At 34.0% G+C, this 20,572-nt stretch overlaps 2 protein-coding genes across 2 annotated transcripts; one reads left to right on the top strand and one right to left on the bottom strand.

The window, feature by feature from the left end:
* Positions 1-13,508: 13,508 nt before the first annotated feature.
* On the top strand, positions 13,509-14,930 carry LOC128227840 (uncharacterized). Its single transcript, XM_052938721.1, has 2 exons — positions 13,509-13,662; positions 13,922-14,930. Exons 1-2 carry the CDS (start codon positions 13,562-13,564, stop codon positions 14,928-14,930), a joined length of 1,110 nt encoding a protein of 369 aa, XP_052794681.1. The 5' UTR covers positions 13,509-13,561.
* Positions 14,931-16,453: 1,523 nt separating this feature from the next.
* On the bottom strand, positions 16,454-18,489 carry LOC128227806 (uncharacterized). Its single transcript, XM_052938671.1, has 2 exons — positions 18,187-18,489; positions 16,454-17,742 (listed from the first exon to the last, which is right to left on the bottom strand). Exons 1-2 carry the CDS (start codon positions 18,386-18,388, stop codon positions 16,508-16,510), a joined length of 1,437 nt encoding a protein of 478 aa, XP_052794631.1. The 5' UTR covers positions 18,389-18,489; the 3' UTR covers positions 16,454-16,507.
* Between the last annotated feature and the right edge of the window lie 2,083 nt (positions 18,490-20,572).

The following is a 20,572-nucleotide window of genomic DNA, read 5'->3' as shown; positions in this document are numbered from 1 at the left end:
CGGCGACCAAAGTCTCCACCACGAGCACGCCCCCGTTGCCTCATGGGGACAGGAATTTCATGATCCGCTGCATCGGAGGAATCTGAAATTTTAATAAGATATATTATACATAAATGTTCATTGAAGTATAATGCAGTATGCATGATGCACCAGGTAATTGTAACCACGCCCCCCCCCCCCAGTTCCGGGGAATAGCGGGGACTTTGACTTTTGGTCCAGCCAACCCCGGCTAAAATCCCCGCCCTGCAGGGACGAATAGGTTGTAAAATCCCTGCCAAATAACCCCGCACCCCAGGGACCCATGTAAGGCTCATTCCCTGCTATATTTAAAGTGAAGACAAAACCACACTCCACAGCATTCACCAGGCACTGCGGGGCAACTTGAAATGTAAAAACAAGGCCCATTTCGCTGGCTATCCCTCGGACCTGGGGGGGCCGTGGTTACAATTGACTGGATAACTGAAACAGTTTGATGATAACACAAAAAAGGGGTGCTCGTTTCTTGGCCAAACTTGATTTTTCTATACTGTACATGCATTGCATATGAATTAGATAAACACTATACTCTGATCAGTAGCAAAATAAAAACAAACATGCATAATTCATTAAATGTAAATATATTTTTGAAGGCAGCAAATAATACAAAATACACACCTGAAGGTTTTACCTGGACAGGTGTAGTAGGTTTAGATGACCGACATGAAACTGTCTTTTCGAGGTAACGGTCATCCGGATTCCCGTCATGTCCGAACCAAATTTAAACTTTGGATAATCATTCACGATGAAATTCAGCACTTCTTGCCCAGTATATGTACGTTTACTTTAAGCGGAAGCCAAATTAAAACAAACACATTTGTCCAAAATTTAATCAAACTTTAAATGGTGGCAGAATTGTCGTTTGTTCACGTAATTTTCAAGAATCAGGAAGTGAATGTTGTCAATTTAGTCTCGATCATCTAGACGCTTGTATCCGGTCTATATCGTTCATTGAATCTAATAAGAGCGGCTGCTTGATTGAGACTAGAAAGTGCTTTGATTACGGCTATAGGAAAAGGCTACATTCTACTAAACAAATTAGCGCTCGTTAAAAAAAATAACTGTTTTTTTAGATGGTGCGGGCGCAAGTGATAACAAAATAAAAAAAATTTTTTTGCTTTTCTGAAGAAATAGGTGCGGGAAATCCGATGAACAAGATATTAATTTGGTGTGGCCTAAAACTGAAAATGTCATTTTTTCACCTGTTAGCCCCTTCTAATAGGCGTCGTCACATATAATATATTATAAGTTACGGGGTAAGTAGATGACCAGATATGGGGTATACGGGGAAAAGGAAACCATATCGGGTGAGAGCGAAGTTCTAACCCGAATATTGTTTATGCGACCCGTATATCCCATATTGGGTGACCTACTAATCCCGTTACCTATATTTCAGGTCGACAACCTGTTTATAAGTTTAAATGCTTCATATATTCAAAGGAATCGGAAAATACACGCCATTTTGGTACGATATAAATTTGGTGACCCAATATGTAAAAATATGCCGGGTGACCAGTCCTGGAACAATGGCGTTGCGTCATGTTGGAGGCGTGATATATATATATATATATATATATATATATATATATATATATATATATATATATATATATATATATATATATATATATATATATATATGTATATATATATATATATATATATATATATATATATATATATATATATATATAAACTCAATTTAAAACACTGATATATATGACGCTTTAACGATGATAACGATATATTTGGACTCGATCGTATCTCGACCTTTTCTGTGTTGCCCATATAAAATACGGATTCTTTAAAGGACCTTGCAAAAAGGTGGCCTCTATTTTTGCGATGGGGAAGCCATATTTCCTCTCAAAGATCTGAAAGTCATACAACTGTTAGGTATTGTAAAAGCTTAATTGACAGATTTTGTTTTGGAATAAAACTTAAACAAATCGAAACTCAGAATTAATTTTCTTAAACGATTTGATGAAAAGTATTGAAATTGAGATATTGTGAGGGGTATTTTATTATGTCAACACAGCGGTTGAGCATTTTATTGATATTATTTGTTTTAATGTTTTGTATATTGCTCAATTTGCCGGCCCGGCTAGCACAGTCGGTTTAGACTAAAGCCCTAGTTTGACAATCATAAGATCCTGTCATTTGTTATCGATTTCGTGACCGGCCGTTACGGTCACAGTGTAGCCACAATAATGCGCGTGAAGGATTTGTTTTAGCATTTAGATATTCATTGTGTTCCCCTTATTGAGTAGCCAAAACAAAAAACCACTAGGACTATGCCACAGTGTAGTCAAATATTACTAACGTTCAAAAATCTTAACGGGTTTGTCAAAAACAGGGAGGTTTTAAAAAAATATTCCCATTGCATTAAGATAAGTATTTGATGCTTGAAATAAGTGATACAATATCATTTTCATTGTTTACGATGTAAAAATAACAACTGGCCGAAAATGAAAACAGATAATCCGTCCAAGTACAATTATTTGGACCTGTTCACTTCTCATACATTTTGCCTTGACGACATTCTGGGCCAATCATTCCGAATATGTTTCTGGATTTTATACTTTGTCTATATAATATCATAAAAAAAGATTAGTAACCCTTTTATAGTTTCCTCCATTCTAGTTTTGTAGTCAGGGCTTGACATGAACGGTAATTAGACTGTCCGGTAAAACCAAATCAAAGATTAAGACAAGTAAAATTCAGAGCTTCATTTCCAGTTAGACAAACTGATTTAAAAAAAAATAATGATGAAATATAATATCAGTGAAAGGCGACACCAAATTTATATTTTGTTCTACGGGTTTTCAAGAATAAAAATAGGGGCGAGCGAGCGAAAAAAATAGACATACTTTTTCCTGTTTCCAACACATAACAGAACGACGAAAGGCGATTTTAATAAAAAATAAAAAAGATGCCGCTTTCTGAATATTTATATGAAAAGCCACAAAAGCAAGCCCAGTAGCCAAAAGTTTAAACAAGAACCCCGTTTAATGGCACAGGGTAAACGCCAAAGACATAGAATACGAAAACAAAACTTCCCAAACAAGAAACACGGAACAACAGCACACCACTCCACTAACAACATAGTGCATATATACTATATAACAACTAGGTGTGTTTATTTAGGAATGTTAGGTACCGCCTTTGAACGGTCGGTCGGGAAAATAAATACACTGGGGGTTTAAATCCGTTTGCGTGCACAACCTCATTCTTATCCCAACAATCCTGGATAATGGCAAGCCTTAATACAAAGGCCATCACAGTGCAGGATAGCCTATTGAAAGATATTGCTGGATGCATCTCCTATAATGACAATAAGAATCTAAAGCAAAGAAACGTCTAAAGTCTACCTTCAGCAGAGACAGGTGAACTCACTTCACATTCGTTGTTGTTTTAAAGAATATTTTGACTTAGAGATTTCATTCAGTGAGAAAGAGAGAAAGTATTGAAAGTAGAGTATTGCTCAATTCCTTTTTTTATATTTGCACAAAGTTTCATGAACACATGTCTAGAAAAGTTGTTTTTACAAATAAAAAGATAACATGAAATCTTTGCTTGTATTATTATTTGGGACATTTGAATATGCTCATTTTAGCTTCATTTGATTTTATTCAAGAAATCATTTATTTAATTGATAATATTTTAAGTCGGTAGGTTTTCAATATGGTTAGAAAACGTTCACAAGACTCTGTGAATGCCTGAGTAAATCTGTTGCGAGCTATGTCGAAGATCTCGAACATCAGAGCTATTCATGAACCTAGGTGAGATAACCTATTTAATCAGTGTCTGGTAGCCGGAAGAAACAACGCATTTATGCTAGTACTCAGTCTCAGTCTCAGTGGTCGGTACACGACTGTTAATATATGTTAATAATACCCACTCGCTGGTATTTGCAGAACGCGAGTGAAAAGGATTACATAATATCGGAAAGCTACAATACTCTATATTCATTAAGAACAATGTTCTGAATGAAAATGATATGGAACATTCACATATTTATTCCATTAGAAAATATCTGCCCTGGTACCATACGACGTTTAAAAGTTAATAGAAGACAAACTATCGAATATAAACATTGTTTTTCAGCTTCGGTTCATCTAAAAACCTCAAATAGTCAAACCATCGAACACACTTTGCATGATAGTAAAATGTACGTTTCCACTGAATCTTCGCCGGGAAGGTCCTGTGCTTATATAACTTGATAGTCTTAGGTTAAAGGCCTAGTTTTAGGAATGTTTGGCATGACAATCCCCTGCTGTACATCTCCTGCTCACTGCAGTGATGTCACAGTAGGGGCCAATTTTCTATTTATTTGTTTATTGGCTGAGTGCCATTTAGGAACCATTTCTTTAATAAAAACTCCAAAACTGCACAGCAGGAAATTCAGATCAGAGATATGATAAGACGATTAGGCAATTAGATTAAGATCAATACACAGAGGTTGTGTACATAACACGGTTCTGTTTGGGAGGGGTGTCACTTATAGAAGTATAAAACTAGGCCTTTAAGCTTTTTTTGGCCAAATACACGAAACGTATCAAAAACAATTATTGTCAGTGTTTTAATGATATTAGTTTAAACCCTTGACCTCTTTTTACAGAAGATTACTTTAACACATACTCGTATTATAAAATAAAACGTTTCTTATATAAAGCCCAATGAAAACAAGAAAATAAGATAAAAGGCCTACTTTCCCCACCTATTTTTGAAAAGGATGTAATCTTAAACCAGCAATTTTTTAGACCTACATGCGGTTCCTTCAAGGTAACTTTCATTACAAAACACCATCATGCTAGAAAAAACACTGAATCAGTGCCAAAAGTTGATTTTAAAAAATCTGAAAAATCATTTTATGTAAATGAACATGAATTGTTAATTGTTAATATCCTTTTAGCATTTTCCAATACGATTATGCATTAGATTTTTGCCCCTCGTATTGGAAAAAAATCGTATTTCAGAAATAATTATTGTGCATAATAATATATATCGTCACCTTAGTGCAAGAACTCAATATCTGCTTCTATTTCTATATGCAGTTATTGAGTTATTGCACTAAGGTGACGATATGATACATGCCAGAAGATATTATATAAATCTTGTTAGCAGAAAGATATCTATATATGACGATTCAGAAACATATAATGTAAATGAGGAGTTTCAATTATTTACGGAATGGAGTAATTACTTGTCGCAAACGAAACAAAACTACTTCAAGGTGCTTTAAAATAATTATATCCTGATCATTATTCGATACAACTACGAATATAGCATAAATTGAGATAATTTGAAAAAAATGTAAATAAGAAGATTGCATATTATTGCCATTGTTCAGCGAAAATAGTTTTAAAATGATATGATAAAATATTCTAATACGATGTAGTTGAAAAAAATTATTTTGTCTATAAGTTATTTCTTTCAATTTCTGAGTGTTTTAATCATTTTCTGATTATTATGTTTAATAATGTCAAATTATGTATTTATTCCTGGAAGAAAAACACAGTTAATTTCGCATTGGAAAGTTTTTGATAATGTTTATTTTATCTTACAATGGTATCATCTGGTGCCTAGTCCCTTTAAACGTATCAAGTACATTTTAATATAATAATTAGTACTTCATCCTTCGCATTGATATATTTCCAACTACAACGATAACCACCAAGCGTCCAATTCTAACCACTATTTAAAGACTCCACCGCTTTCTGATACGTACCATACTTTACTTCATCGACATGTTTTTCATTAACTGCTGGTACGTTAACGTAAAGCCGCAGTGTTTCGAACCATTCAAATATGTACTGATTGTACCGCGAATGAGGCGTGAAACCTCGTCTTTTGGCAACTCCGGTCAAGGCCGCTATTTCAAACACAAGATTTCCAGCCCTACCTCGAGAGCCTTTGGAAGAAATATAGGTGTTACAAGATTTGTTTCTACAAGCAACGTTACACACTCGATGCGTTTCACCATTTATGTTCTCCCCCTTCCGTTTAGTTGATAGAATGGTTGTGTTGCAAGATTTATTTTTACACTCCACTTTACTGTCCGATTCTTCATTGATTAATTTACGTCGTTTTCCAGTAAATTTTCATTCCCTCTGTTGTTCGTACTTCATCCAGAATATCTCAAAACATGTCATATTACAAACACCGTTCTGATACTCGCGATTGAAAAGTTTTTTGCATTAGTTGCTCTGAATTGTATTCCTTCGTCCGCAGATAGAGTTGGGATCTCTTATCATAGAAGTACTTGTGGTTTACCTATAAGGAAATTACTATTTGTTGTATTGTTAAGTTTTCTAAAGTTAATGCATAATTTTGATGAGATTTCCCTTTACTGCGTTTTTTTCTTTATTTAGGATTGTTGGGATAAGAGTAAGGTTTGTGCACTTAAACTGGTTTAAACCCCCAGTAAAATTACATTTTACTGACCGTTCCAAGGCGGTACCTAACAGTCATTGATAAACATACCTAGTTTTTTATATATATAGTATGTATGCACTGTGCTGTTTGTAGAGTTTTGTGCTGTTCTTCGGTGTTTCTTGTTTGTGATTTTTTGTTTTTATGTTCTATGTCTTTGGCGTTTGCCCAGTGCCATTAAACCGGGTCTATGTTTAAACATTTTGCTACTGAGCTTGTTTCTGTGAACTCTGGGATGGGTGTGATGCCTTCTATGACTTACCAATTAGCTAAAGATCTACACAATCCAGTTAATACGTTTCAAAAAAGAAGAGTCTACATCACTGGTATCAATGAATTTTGGGCTACTGATATTGAGGACATGCAATGACTTTCCAGAGAAAACAATAACTTCAAGTACTTGTTGACTGTATTTGACATTTCTTCAAAGTATAGTTTGATCTTGCCACTAAAAGATTGGGTAGTGAGTTGCAGATGTATTATAACAAATGTTGAAGAACCGGAAATCGAAGAAAATAAATTTGGACATGGGTAAAGAGTTTTATTACAAGGATGTACAAAAACTTGTTGTGATCTACAATGCGGAGAATGGAGAGAAATCATCTGTGATTAGAAGATGGAACAGAACAATGAAGGGGATTGTGGAGGTAATTCAGCGCTAATTCCACCAGGAAAAAAATTGATACATAAGATGATCTTGTAGATCAATATAACGACACATTCTTCGATAAAGAGCAATCCCATGGAAGCTAGTATGAAAAAGAATATAAAACGTGTGTATAAAATTTGTACACGAATATGCATGCGAGTAACCTATAACCAAAATTTGCTATTGGTAATAAGGTTAGGTTTCCCAAGAAAAAAGAAACGTTTGAGAAGGGGTACACATCGAGATGGACTGAGGTGGTGTTTACAGTATCAGATTTAGTATACCAACCCTGTAACATACACAATTAGATCAGAGGAAATTTAAGGCACAATCTTCGAGAAGGAGCTTCGAAAGACTGACCAGAGATGTTAAGAATTGAGAGGTAATTTGAGAGAAGGATAAAAAGGCTCTTGCAGCCAGAGTCACCCCCGACCCCGTCAGCAGCCACTTTATAAGTAAATAGATATATTTTTGTTATTGAGCTTCTATCAACCAACGACTTTAAGAAATAAACAAAAAGATAGTATCTATTACATGAACATATTAGTTGACAAGGTAGTCTTACAAATCGGTAAGCAATCTAGATTTGATAAATACTTTCTAGTTATTAAAAATAAAAATAATAAGTGCGATGTATATCGCAATGATTTGAATGTTCGTCTTAAAACTCGATTGGTATCCTCAACTAGATGACAACGACAACCTAAATTATCAATACTGAACTAGGATTCATGGTGGTACACATTTCATTGCATGGTTCAAAGATGGAACGAAAGCAAGATCTATTTTGAAAGCTACAGCTTGCAATCACCTACTAATTGATTTAATATCTAGCGCTGGCTAACTGAATTAGGGAAATTATAAAAAAACGCTTCAGAAAGGCACTCAAAATTCACTATTTCACTGAAATATATGGGAATTGATTATATATACAATACCAAATTGTAATAAAAAGACAATATAGAATGTTCAAACTTTATTATTTATCTAGATATTTTATTTAAAACACATCAACTTTTACAACTATTTTAATTATCTTGTAATGATTTTTGTAAAATGATCTTTGTTTAAAATGTTGTATCAGTTTTAATTTACAATTACGTATTGGGAATTTATTTAAAGCATTATACATAAAGAATTGTAATTCCGGTATCATTTCATGTTGTATTGTTTGGCAATAATCTGTGATATGAAGTTTGAAAAGCGCTTTTGAACGTGTATTTTGTACATGAAATGAGCGCTTTATAATCTGGTATAGAATTATAACTGGTAAATGAATAACGAAATATTTAAAATATTAATAGAAGTTCCAAACATTATCATACATGCATTATGCTATGACTGTTTTTACCACTTTTATTGAAGCCATTTAACTAGTAAGAGATGACGAGGTAGCACACAGCTTATATAGAAAAAAAATTAAAAACATAACATAACATATTAATACTTACATATTTTCATGTAGATACTATTATATATACCATATTATTGTATACATGCAGTATATTATGTTACTTCATGGGTATGAATAATCGTTTTAACAACTGACCGGGTAATATTTTCGTTTTCTTTTAAGACATGCATTTTTATAATTATGCCAACCATATCCAACAAAAGATGGTCTTATTTTTTTCAATCTTAAAGATAAATGTATTTTTTGTTAACATAATAAAGTATATTGTATTTATCAGATTTTGCTCAAGTGGATCCAAACATAAAAATCTGACAGTCAAATAAGGGAGGTTCATTTCCAGTCAATAAAACATATTTTTCACAAGAAGATCGAAGGAAACAACAAAGATTTAAAATTGAAATGGAATATGACGGAGGTTAACCCAATTTTGAAAATTTTAAGACGTTAAATAACCAACTCGAGATGGAATAAGTGTAGAAAGATGCAGTAGATGTAGTTAATGCTCCGGAAATGATTCTCGCCGTCACTTCTTTATCTGCTACACTTATCCAATCACGACCTCGTACCCTCTTTCAAAGTGGTGAAAAACAGATTATTTTCGGAGTATTTCTTCCATTTACAATATCGTCATGGATGCGCTCCCGGAATCAATTTTTTTCTCCAGCCTTGTCCTCCTTCATGAACCATCTGAATAAAACATCTGTTCTAAATTCTACTATGAGGATGTACGCAAATTGAAAGTCAATCATGCAATGCTAAATATGCACTATACAAATCTTAATGATTTTTGAAACAACAACTTTCCCCTTATTTCTTTCTGGTTCTTCCGTTTCCTCTACTTTCTGTCGCTTACCTTACCATATTGCAATATACTTATTCATACATTTATTATATATCCTTCACCGGATCAACCATAGTTTTTCAACGGGTTGGCCTCGGCCTATATTAATTAGGCAAGTAAATGTTCCGGATTTACTCATTATCTGTGCCCACATAACTCACTAAACTTGTGTTTAGTTTTGGTTTGAGATAGAAATGGTTGCATACACACATTATGCCTTGATTGTCAACGAAATTTGTTGGTTAACACAATATGTGTGTCTGTTTAGGTTAGAATAACTGTTTTATATTTTGTTATATATTTTAATACATACAAGATAGAACGTTTTCGAATACATAGGTAATTTGATTATGCGTAGACAAGCAGTAAAACATTCATATGTTAGTATACAGTCAATGGACGTCCAAAAATCAAATTATGTAAGTACAAAAAGAAACTCTTTAGTAAAATAATTAAAAAAAACATTCATCAGATAAAGAGCCAAGGTATAAATAAATATCTGAAATAAGTATAAATGTGTTTTTGTATTAATTACGTACATCTAGATTTCTATAAACATTGCATTTTAAGAGGTTAAACATTCAACAAATATTATAACATTTGGTAAATTATTATTTCTTCTATATATGAATGTTTTTCTGATATCAGTATAAAGTTTATATACTACATGAAATGATCTTATTTTCGATAGGAGATCTCAAATAGCATACTTCATGTTTTAAACCGACCACTACTCGCTGTGCTGATATTGTTATAAAAATTGATATAAACACATATTTTCAAGCTTTACTAGACACTTCTGATTAACATATCCGTAGCTCACTGCTTACATATATTAATATGTCCAATTCCTTTATTTAACCATAAAGCATTTAAACCAATTATTTGTAATACGCTTTTAACCATATATACTTACGATTTATTATTTGCAAATAAATACAATATATAAAACAATGCGGTGACGATACAACATAAGTGTTCACTGGAGCTTAAAATAAGAAAAAAAAAGTCAAAAAGTGTCACATTATCTCATATTTATTTTCATAAATACCAAGGTTTACAAATATGTACTCATTTCATATAGTGCATATTGTTTTTAAAGCCACAAATTTAGGATTAATCAGAATAGGCCTTTAACGAAGGTTCAAGAATGAGGCAGGGATATCACACAAAAACATCACAAAATAGGATATAAACCAATAGGTAAATATTTAAAACGTTTGCAGTTTGTTAAATGGGCACCTATACTCTTTAGATGCATTATTTGGCACAAATAAAGAAAACATTATCACAGGTCAAATTTTTCCCGAATCTACATCAATACCAAAGTTTGACACGTGTGTAGAACATTACACAAACACTTCGAGTGTAAAATCTCTCATGTCAATGATCAATTTAATAGTGAATTTTTTAGATAATTTAAAAAAAAAACGCAAACATTTTTAAAATTGATTTATTATCGCATTTCCATCAATACTAAACCTTTAACGCGTGCAATCAGTTAAATTGGAAATAATTCAATAGAACTTCAAGGACAAGCCGAGTTTTCGAAAATGGAAAGTATACCCTATTTAGAGGCAAAAGCCAAGGGCTAAAACAACAATGACCTAGGGACACGCACGTTTAAACTCGTCAAACACAAATTAAATCACAACAGACAGATAACAAAATCATCAACAAAGTCCTATCAATAAATGATGGTATAAATGAATATATTTAATCCAAGTTAAAAAATACACTCACGAACAGGATCATTTTACATTGATGTACATGTATCTATATTAAGAGAAAATTTAACACATGTGAAGTAAAATATCGGGAACATGGTGAATCGGAGCATTTTTTGACATCCCTGGTATTTAATGCTGGTCGAAAAAAACACGATATTTAAATTATATAAAAATTGTCACACGAACCCTAAATTTAACGTACGTAGTACATCAGCATAAACTTTAATTACCTTTGTAGTTCATTTGACACACATTTGGTTAGATAACAGAACTAAAATATTATGTTTAGATTTAAAAACATATGGTGATTTCATAAAAAATCTGAAAAATGTCACAAAATTTGATATATTTCGTATGTTTATGAATACAATCAATTTACACGTAAGTTGCCATAGTATATATGCCTTTTTAATATCATAAATACAGTACAATACAATATAATAGTGATTTTTTTGTATTGCACAAGGCCACCGGCCAAAAATACAAATCTATAATGTTTAAAGAGTGATGTATATTTTATTTAATGCATGCACAATCAATAATTAAAAGTAAAAACATTTACATATATTATGCGCCGTAAGTTTTTAAACAGAAACAATCATATATATTTATATACGTATACAATTGTCATATTTACATGTTACTTTTTTATGTGGACCAGTTATCCTTATATTCAGGCATAAGGGGGACACCTGGATTAGGGTTAAATTTTTTGGTCCCCTTAATATTGTAGGGTAGCCTGGTATGTACGTGAAGGGTTTTAAACATTTTATTTCGCCCTTAATGCTTATTACAGATTTAAGTTCATCATTATGTAGCTATATTTTGAAATTAAAATAATCAATAAGAAGAAAACAGCTATTTATTGAAATGCCTCTGTATATTTCTTTGAACTCAAAAATGTGCATTAGGGGGACCGCACTAAATATGAAATAAAATAACATGGCTATATATATATATATATATATATAAAGTTAATAGGTTTTATTTAAATAAGTATATTTTCTGTATGTGTCCTAAGTATAGATTAATTATTCCGACAATGAAAAAAGTTGATATTTTGTCACCTATATTTTCAATTTTAATATTTACTGCTACAACCAAAACGGCGGACAATCTGGCTTACAGGAAAGGAAACGGAAGGTAAAAATGATTTTTGTTTTGATTTTTTAACAAATAAGTGAAATGCATGTGATACAAATTTGCTATCCTGTTAAATATCTTGTCAGTCCGTAATGCATTTAAGCTACAAGTATTATATTAAAAGGATGGAGATATAAATATAAAAATGATAAGTAGATAACTCGGGTTGGAATATTAGGAAAATATAATGATGTTAGGCCTACTTGCATAGTAGTATAAAATAATAGACGTGTTTTACGGGATTCATCTGACCGAACCGGTTAGTGCAGGCGGAAGGGGTAAACAACTGAAATTGTATTTAGAGAAGTACTACGTTTCAAATAAACGAAACCTTACTGACACAGACAACAATTATGCCAATATGAACCACTCAGCCATCTGCTGCAATCTTCAGGAACCTCGTAATGCACCAGTCAATTGTAACCCCCCCCCCACCCCAGTTGCGGGGGTATACCGGGGATAGCCAGGTGGCCCCTCGGTGCCGGGTGAATGTGGTTTGTTTTCGCGCAGAAAATAGCGGGAAATAGGCCTAACCTAGGTATTCCGGATTGCAGGGGCATTTTAGCAGGGATTTAACAAGCAGTTTGTGTCCACAGGGCAGGGATTTTACCTGGGATTGGCAGGATTGAAAGTTAGTCCACCTAAATGGCCGTCAACAGTCTTTTGACGATTTTTTTTACTATGGCAGACTACATGGATACAAAAGAAACGTCAAAATAATAAAAAATATCCCTGATCGGTAATTATTGTAGCTAGATTGAAAGTCAAAGTCCTCGCTATTCCACAGACCTGGGGCCCGTGGATATATATGACAGTTTTGACAATTTTGTATAAATAAAACCATTTCAACTAGGCCAAGGAGTTCTGATTGTCATAAAACTGTGAATTGCAGCCTATCAGGTGCCCTTCATGTATATTCAGTATGAAATGAAAAAAACAACAACATCAAATTCATAATAATTTGTTGGGTATTTATTTTTTGTGTACAGAACTAATATAAAACAACATTATCTGGTAATATTTCTTGTTTATATGCTAGTTTATAGATGCAATATGCTTTAAGCCAGAATCCCGATTGGAATAACTACCCACTTTTGGTACAAAACAATTTGTATATGAAAGATTTGTCATGTATCAAAATACGTAAAAAAAATCAGTCAACGAAAATTATTTTGACTAATGGGGGACTTTAGTCGGTTATCTGCCCTTGTCAAACAGGTGCTCGTTAGGTCCCTAGTTTACTTCCGTATTACAGATCGATAACAGTGGTGATAAAATTCCGATAAAATTTGTAAATATTCAATTGATATCGCAACATGGCTTCAAATTTTTGCACCTTATCATTAGGCCAGCTTAAAACGGAGCTAAGGCGACGCAATGCAAAGTTGACTGGACGGAAGAAGGAATTAATCGAAAGGTAAACTTGTTAAAATGTAGCCCGAGGACAACTAGTTGTTAAATCGATATCTTGATAATTTAAGTTGTTTAACAAATGATTTTATCATTTTAGTAATGTTAATAAAGCTTTGAAATGTGAACACTTTTGTGTTTTTATTGCAATGACTTTTAGCTGATTATATGCTCGTGTTTACATGTATTTTACGACAAAATACAGTGGGTGGGGGAAATTTTTAACACAATATATGGTATCACAAGTTAATTTCGTATCTTTCCAGACTGGAGGCATATGACAGAAACCAGAATTTCAACAGGGAAGAAGATCTTCTACCAGAATTCAACATGAGCCTGCCCAAGACTAGTGGATACAGAGATGTAAATTCAGATGCTAAAATGGCACCAATAACAATGGAGAAGGCCATCGAATACATGGACCAGTACCGGGTGGAGTTTGATGGGAAGGTAAAAGACCTGTACGACGACAAGTTTCTTCTATACATGCGACTGTTTTCGACACCATCTCTGGACTTTGTTCGTGGGGCATGTAAAGCAGAAATGAGGAAGAAGGTTAATTATGTTGTAGACATTTCTTTACACAAGAATGGATATATTCATGAAGCACAGTGTGAATGTGGTGCAGGAGAAGGCCCATTTGGACATTGCAAACATATTAGAACTATGATATATGCATGTTGTAAATTTGTTAAAGATGGAGAATTTAAAGTTGAGACAACATGCACAGAAAAATTGCAGTCATTTCACAAAGCAAAAAAGCATACTGGTTCCCCCCTTAAGGCACGAGATTTAAACTTGGGCGGTGCAGATATTTGTGACATTAAAGATTTTGACCCTCGGCCACAAAAATTCCGTAAAGTTGATGGATATCAAGACTATTTTCACAATATTTGTATGAATTTTAGGGGTATATCAAAGACACCAATTTTTCAGACATTCAGCCCAGCCAATATTCGTGCAATTTCCAATGACCATGATTATTTTGAAGTATCTCATGAAGACAATTTCCTGGAACAATGTAAAATAACCAAACTAAGTGACAAGGACAGGGATGACATTGAAATGTATACTAGGGGACAAAACAAGAACGACCGATGGTTTGAAGAACGAGAGAAAAGAATTCAGTCATCTAATTTTCACCGTGTGTGTACCGCAACAGAAAGAACTGACTTACATGACTTGGCAAAGTCCTTTGTTCGGGGAAAAGGATTAAAACCTACAGAAGCAATGCGCCATGGAATTCAGTATGAAAAGGACGCCATCCATCAATAGGAAAGCAAAAATAATGTCAAAGTAAAACCATGTGGGATATTTGTATCAAAAAACCTTCCGTTTTTAGGTGCATCACCCGATGGCATTGTAGATGAAAACCTACTTATTGAAGTTAAGTGCCCCTTCAGTGCTAAACACAAAAAGATATCACCAGTCACTGTGCCATACTTGAAAGAGACAAATGGAAATCTGACTTTGAGTACTAAGCATCCATATTATTTTCAAATTCAGGGTCAGCTGTTCTGTGCAGAAAGACAATTTTGTGACTTGGTAATATACACCTTGAGTGATATTTTGTTCACTAGAATTCATCGGAATGAGAACTTTATTGCACACATGATATGGCAAGCTTGACCAGTTCAATACTTCACATTTCAGAGCCGCAATTCTTGAAAAGTACTTTTATAAAACTTAAGTGTTTTGAACTGTTTTATAACAACTTAAAGCTGCACCCTCACAGATTGACAGTTTTGAAATATATTTATTTCTTTTATCTTAGAATAAGTCTTATAAGATAGTTCACAATAGAATGTATCTCTATCTCATTTATTTGGAATCTGTTAGAATAAATTTCAGTTTTTTAAAGTTTTAGTTTGAGAGTGCAGCTTTAACTCTGACTTTGTTGATTGAAAACTATTTGTGAACAATGTATCATTGTGAAACACTTGTTTCCATTTATTAGCTGTATATATGTATAAGGTCTTAGCTGAATGTAAAATAAAAATGGTTCAATGTTTTATTTGTATTATTTTTTATCTGGTTTATCAAATAGAAAGGACTGGTGTCTTTATACAGTAACACGTGAAAGGTAGCAGATTGGTCGAGTATAAAGATGATAAGAGTATTATGCTTCGACTGGTGTTTGAATGTAAATAAATGAAAATCAATGTTACATATAAATCCCAAATTTTATTGTCACTAATGTGCAAGTAGTGCACACCTGCCACAGATTGTTTAAATACTTTGACCTCATGTCATATCCAATGATTTTTAAAAAAACTTCGGCTTCAACATAAGAATACATAAGAAGCATAAGCTCTGATGAGCTTTTGAGCGACAAACGGATTCATGTTTGCTTTAATGAATACCATGCACAAGACACGTGATTAAGAACCATTTATCGTGTGAAAACCAGTACTATTATCAGCGGAGTCGATATTCTCACCTGACGGCCAATATGATGCCAATTTAAATTTAATTTTAGTACACCTAATACCAGAGACATGTGACTGTGTCTATTTTATAAAACCTTGTTGGCATAAGTAACACATTAAAGAAAACATCAGCATATTTAAATATTTATTTACAAAAAAACACAACATAAACAGTAAATGTTAAAGCAGCACTCTTACTCCCAAATAAGATTAATAGACCAAAAAGGTTGAATAAATGTTGAAAACTATGGTTCTTTTGAAGGATCTTTTGATCTTGCTATCACTTTATTAATACTTTTTATAAATGCATTATATAATAAGAAGTTAAAGCTTTATCACTCATTTTTTTGTTATAACGTGTGTAAGTTCTGATTTTGAATGAGAGTGTTGCTTTAATATAAAGGTGAAAATATTTTTGTAAGTTCAGGCATATGAGGGCACAATGCCATTTCTAAAATTACACAGCATAAAACACACAAAAATTATTTCAGATGAGAGTTTGGTTTCTGTTGCTATCATGGGCTCTGTCAGTATCTTGTATGTTTTCGCCAGTCCAATAATCCTCTCTACATGCACCCGTTTACTTGCAATTTTCCGATCTCTTATCACAGTTTCATTGGACATTCTATTTTTTTTCTTAAAGAATGTTGGAATGTTAATAAATACATCATGCGGCGCAAAAATGTCCTGTACATTAAAACCTTTGTCGGCCATAATACTGTCTTTTTTATCGCACATCTTAGCTAATGAGCTACGCTCCACAATCTGCCTGTCACTTGTTGAGCCTCCGTATGAAGGTGACACATATGAAACCAAACCCCCTGGTGAAGTTCCTATCAGTACTTTGACAGTGTTCCTGTTTTTATATGTTGAAAACGTGGCTTGCTGGGCAGTTGGGTTTTTAGGTTTTTTAATTGGACATTCTGTTCCATCTACTATAACACGTGTGTTTGGGTAGTTTCTTTTGAAACTGCTTGGAGCAAAGTGCTTAACAAGTTCTTGGCTCGGCCAGATGTTGAGTTCCCTCCACTGTTTCTCCATGAAGAGAACCCATGTAATGAATATGTTTGAAATTACACTTTCAGCAACATTGAACATTCTAGACAGTTCGAAGCTTGTTGTGTGTCGCCTTAGTTTCATTAACACAATTAAAAATTGGTCAGGCACAGTCACACTAATAACAGAGTGATATATATAGTTCAGATGATATGCTGCTGGTCCAAGTGTACTCAAAACAAACATAAATTTCAAATAATTTTCAAGTCCAGTATAAAAATGAACTGCTGCTGAATCATGTTCAAAGTTATAAATAGAAAATGCTGGTTGTTTTGGTGTCTGAACCACAGCATCTACATATGAAGGTATCCCTTGCACATCAGTTTCAACTTCAGATACAGTTTCAGTGTCCATTGGAATTACTTCCTCAACTGCCCCAACATCCAAATCATCTGAAACAATTTCTAACTTCTGAGCAATAAACTCTGGCTGTGGCTCTTCACTGATATTCGAAATGTCGTGGAATAGCTTCCTCTTTCTAGCATCTCGAGAGAGACATCTGTCCTTGCGTGCCCTCTTCTTCTGCAATGTGTCTTGGCATGTCCAAGAAAACACACTTGGAACGGCGGTTTTTCGGAGAGCCTTTTTCTGTCGTTCGACCCCTGAAATGTAAAAAAGAAATAGAAATATTAAATATCAAAATCATAATCACCATTTATGATCAAAAAAAATAGTTATGATTTCTAAGTAAGTCTTGCACAGGTGGGGTTTGGGTGGGGGGTTTGCACAAGTTTATTGTTTTACCACCCCCCACCCCCACCCACATTACAGGAGGATAAAAGGGGAAATGAGAAAACAGGGAGAGGGGGTTGCAGAGTCACTACATAATCTGACAAAATTCTGGTATGCGGAAAATAACTGAGAGCCATTAAGAACAGATTCGAAAGATACACATACGGACTGCATTGTACATTTACTGATTTAGTTCCTTGACATGTATATTGTATATATGGTCAGTGTGCAAATTAGGGCTGCTATTTCTTATTTGCATTGAAATCTTTTATATTTATAATGAATTAAAACAAATATAAACGCATTATTCTCACCAGAATACGTCTCAGAGTGGTAATCATCTCCCGTGAAATGATTCTCACAGATATACGAGTACTTCGTAGGTGACCACATTTCGAACTTCGATTTTCCCCTTTTAATTGCGTGCACCCATGCATCTCGTCGGGCTTTGTCCTTCGGAAACTTATGACGTCCTTTTCGTGAACAAAATGGTACAACACAAGTTGTTTCAGGCATGATTAATCACTTTCAATGTATAACTGTCAAACGCTTGGGTAAACAACAATGGCGTGGATGAATTGATAAGATCCGAGGATACCCGGATAAAGGACCTACTCGACAGCAGCGCCACCTATAGTGGGATTTGGGGCAGATAACCCGCTAAAGTCGCTAATTGCATATGACCACAGTCAAGATCTATGTTTAAAAGCGTAGGCACCCCAACCACGCATTACTCAATTAATTAAGCAATACTGAAATGCATGACTTGGTTAGTGTAAATTTATTTTTACCCATTTTGGGCAAGGCCCATTAGGTGAGTGATCCGATGAGATTGTTACCGGGTAGTCATTTTAGGATTTTTGAGTAAATTACACAGACAGAATGTAACCCTGGTAAAAGCTACTCTGGTTCTTTAAAGTGCACCAGTGTAGTATGTCACACGTGACTCCCATTTAAGGTATTTCCTGGAAGACAATTAAAATATGTTTAATGGTGCGGCCTGGAATCGAACCAATAACCCCTGGATTGGCAGTCAAGTGTGTTTATCACTTAGTGACTAGACCATGCATGCCTGATGATACTTACTAGTAATTATAACATGATGTGCAAAATAACTATCCAAGACAATAAGTAGTATTCCCATCAGAAAAAAATGACATTGCTACTTAAATGTATCTCTTTTCCCTATTCTTGTTAATTGAAAGGCCCATCAGAAACAATCTTTTTTTTCGGCTTAATCTGTTTAATTAAAGCTTAAATTTGTACATTGAATCACATATTTCATACAAAGATTGTTGACAGATCAATTAGTTATAAGTTTTTAAAACAAATATGTGGGGCAGCCTGAATCTTCCTGGCAAACACCAGGTAAGACGTTTTTTCCAGCTCTGGTCACATAACCGGAAACACATGTCTTGTATGCAAGAGTAATTTATAATAAATCGTGAGCTATTAGCCTTTTAAAGAGCTGATGTACTGCTTAACATTTAAGCGACTTGCTCTCAGATAATAATGGAAACAATTTTAGCTGGACTATTAAGAATATAAGGATCATGGATAGCTACACTACTCAGTGTCGTTGTCCAATAAATGTTTTGGGGCAGGTTGGCATTTTCATAAATAACTCCATTGTAATATTGACCATTCAATTTACTTCATAATTGACACAGTTGTCTAAAGACCATCGCTCAATTATGTTCCATAACTTAATATCAACCGCAATACAATTTATGGCCCCTTGACATTCAAGATAAAGCAACCATTGTGTCAAGTTAAAGTGTTAGGGCAATTCAGGATTTTCAAGAATATTTCCTATACCCATCACTCAATGGCCTAATTACTTCGCACTGTTGTTCCAGCCATCACAGTGTAAGGCTGAGCGCGCTGTCCTACGGCAGCTCTTGTAGTTGTTGGTGTTACTTTCACTATGTCACTATAGATATTGGGATCATGTATTTTTTTTGCAATAATGTTATTCACATATGAATGTTCATGTATATGATGACTTTATCTGATTGTGCAAGGAATTATTTATCATAGTTTTTTTCAGACTGATTCAGATCCCTTCGAAGTGGACAGCTACATGTATATAACAGTGAGACAAATGATTACAGTAATGATGAGGAACATGTAAATGCAGGTCACAGTTTAGGTTTTGCATACAAACCAAGACAGGGATAGCTTTCATATTTAGCATGTAGCTTTATAATATGAAAGCCTTTTCACAAACGTCCTCCCACATTGCAGTTTTACCTTCAGCCATGGTCAAGAATATAGTTTCGGTTAACGTTTTTGCATACAAACCAAGACAGGGATAGCTTTCATATTTAGCATGTAGCTTTATGATATGAAAGCCTTTTCACAAACGTCCTCCCACATTGCAGTTTTACCTTCAGCCATGGTCAAGAATATAGTTTCGGTTAACGTTCCTTTCGCTATGAGTTCTAAACTATGTTTGGGATGCTTTTCATTTTTAGCATCTTAATAACACAAAAGCTTATAAAAAGAAACATCCCACATGTCAGTTTGACCCTCATCAAATTGTTTTTTTGATTGTTTCGGTTGAGGACATGAGTGCTTTGGTGATGCCAGAAAACGATAAGTGCAGCAATATAAGTGCAGATTCTACAATAGGTATTAAACTTGCATCAGCTGCCTTTTGTGTTCAATAAAACACTTTTGCCTCTGTTTTGGTGTTTA

Source organism: Mya arenaria, chromosome 3 (assembly GCF_026914265.1).
Source record: "Mya arenaria isolate MELC-2E11 chromosome 3, ASM2691426v1".
Taxonomy (NCBI): Eukaryota; Metazoa; Mollusca; class Bivalvia; order Myida; family Myidae; genus Mya; species Mya arenaria.
This window is presented reverse-complemented; position numbering and strand designations above follow the sequence as displayed.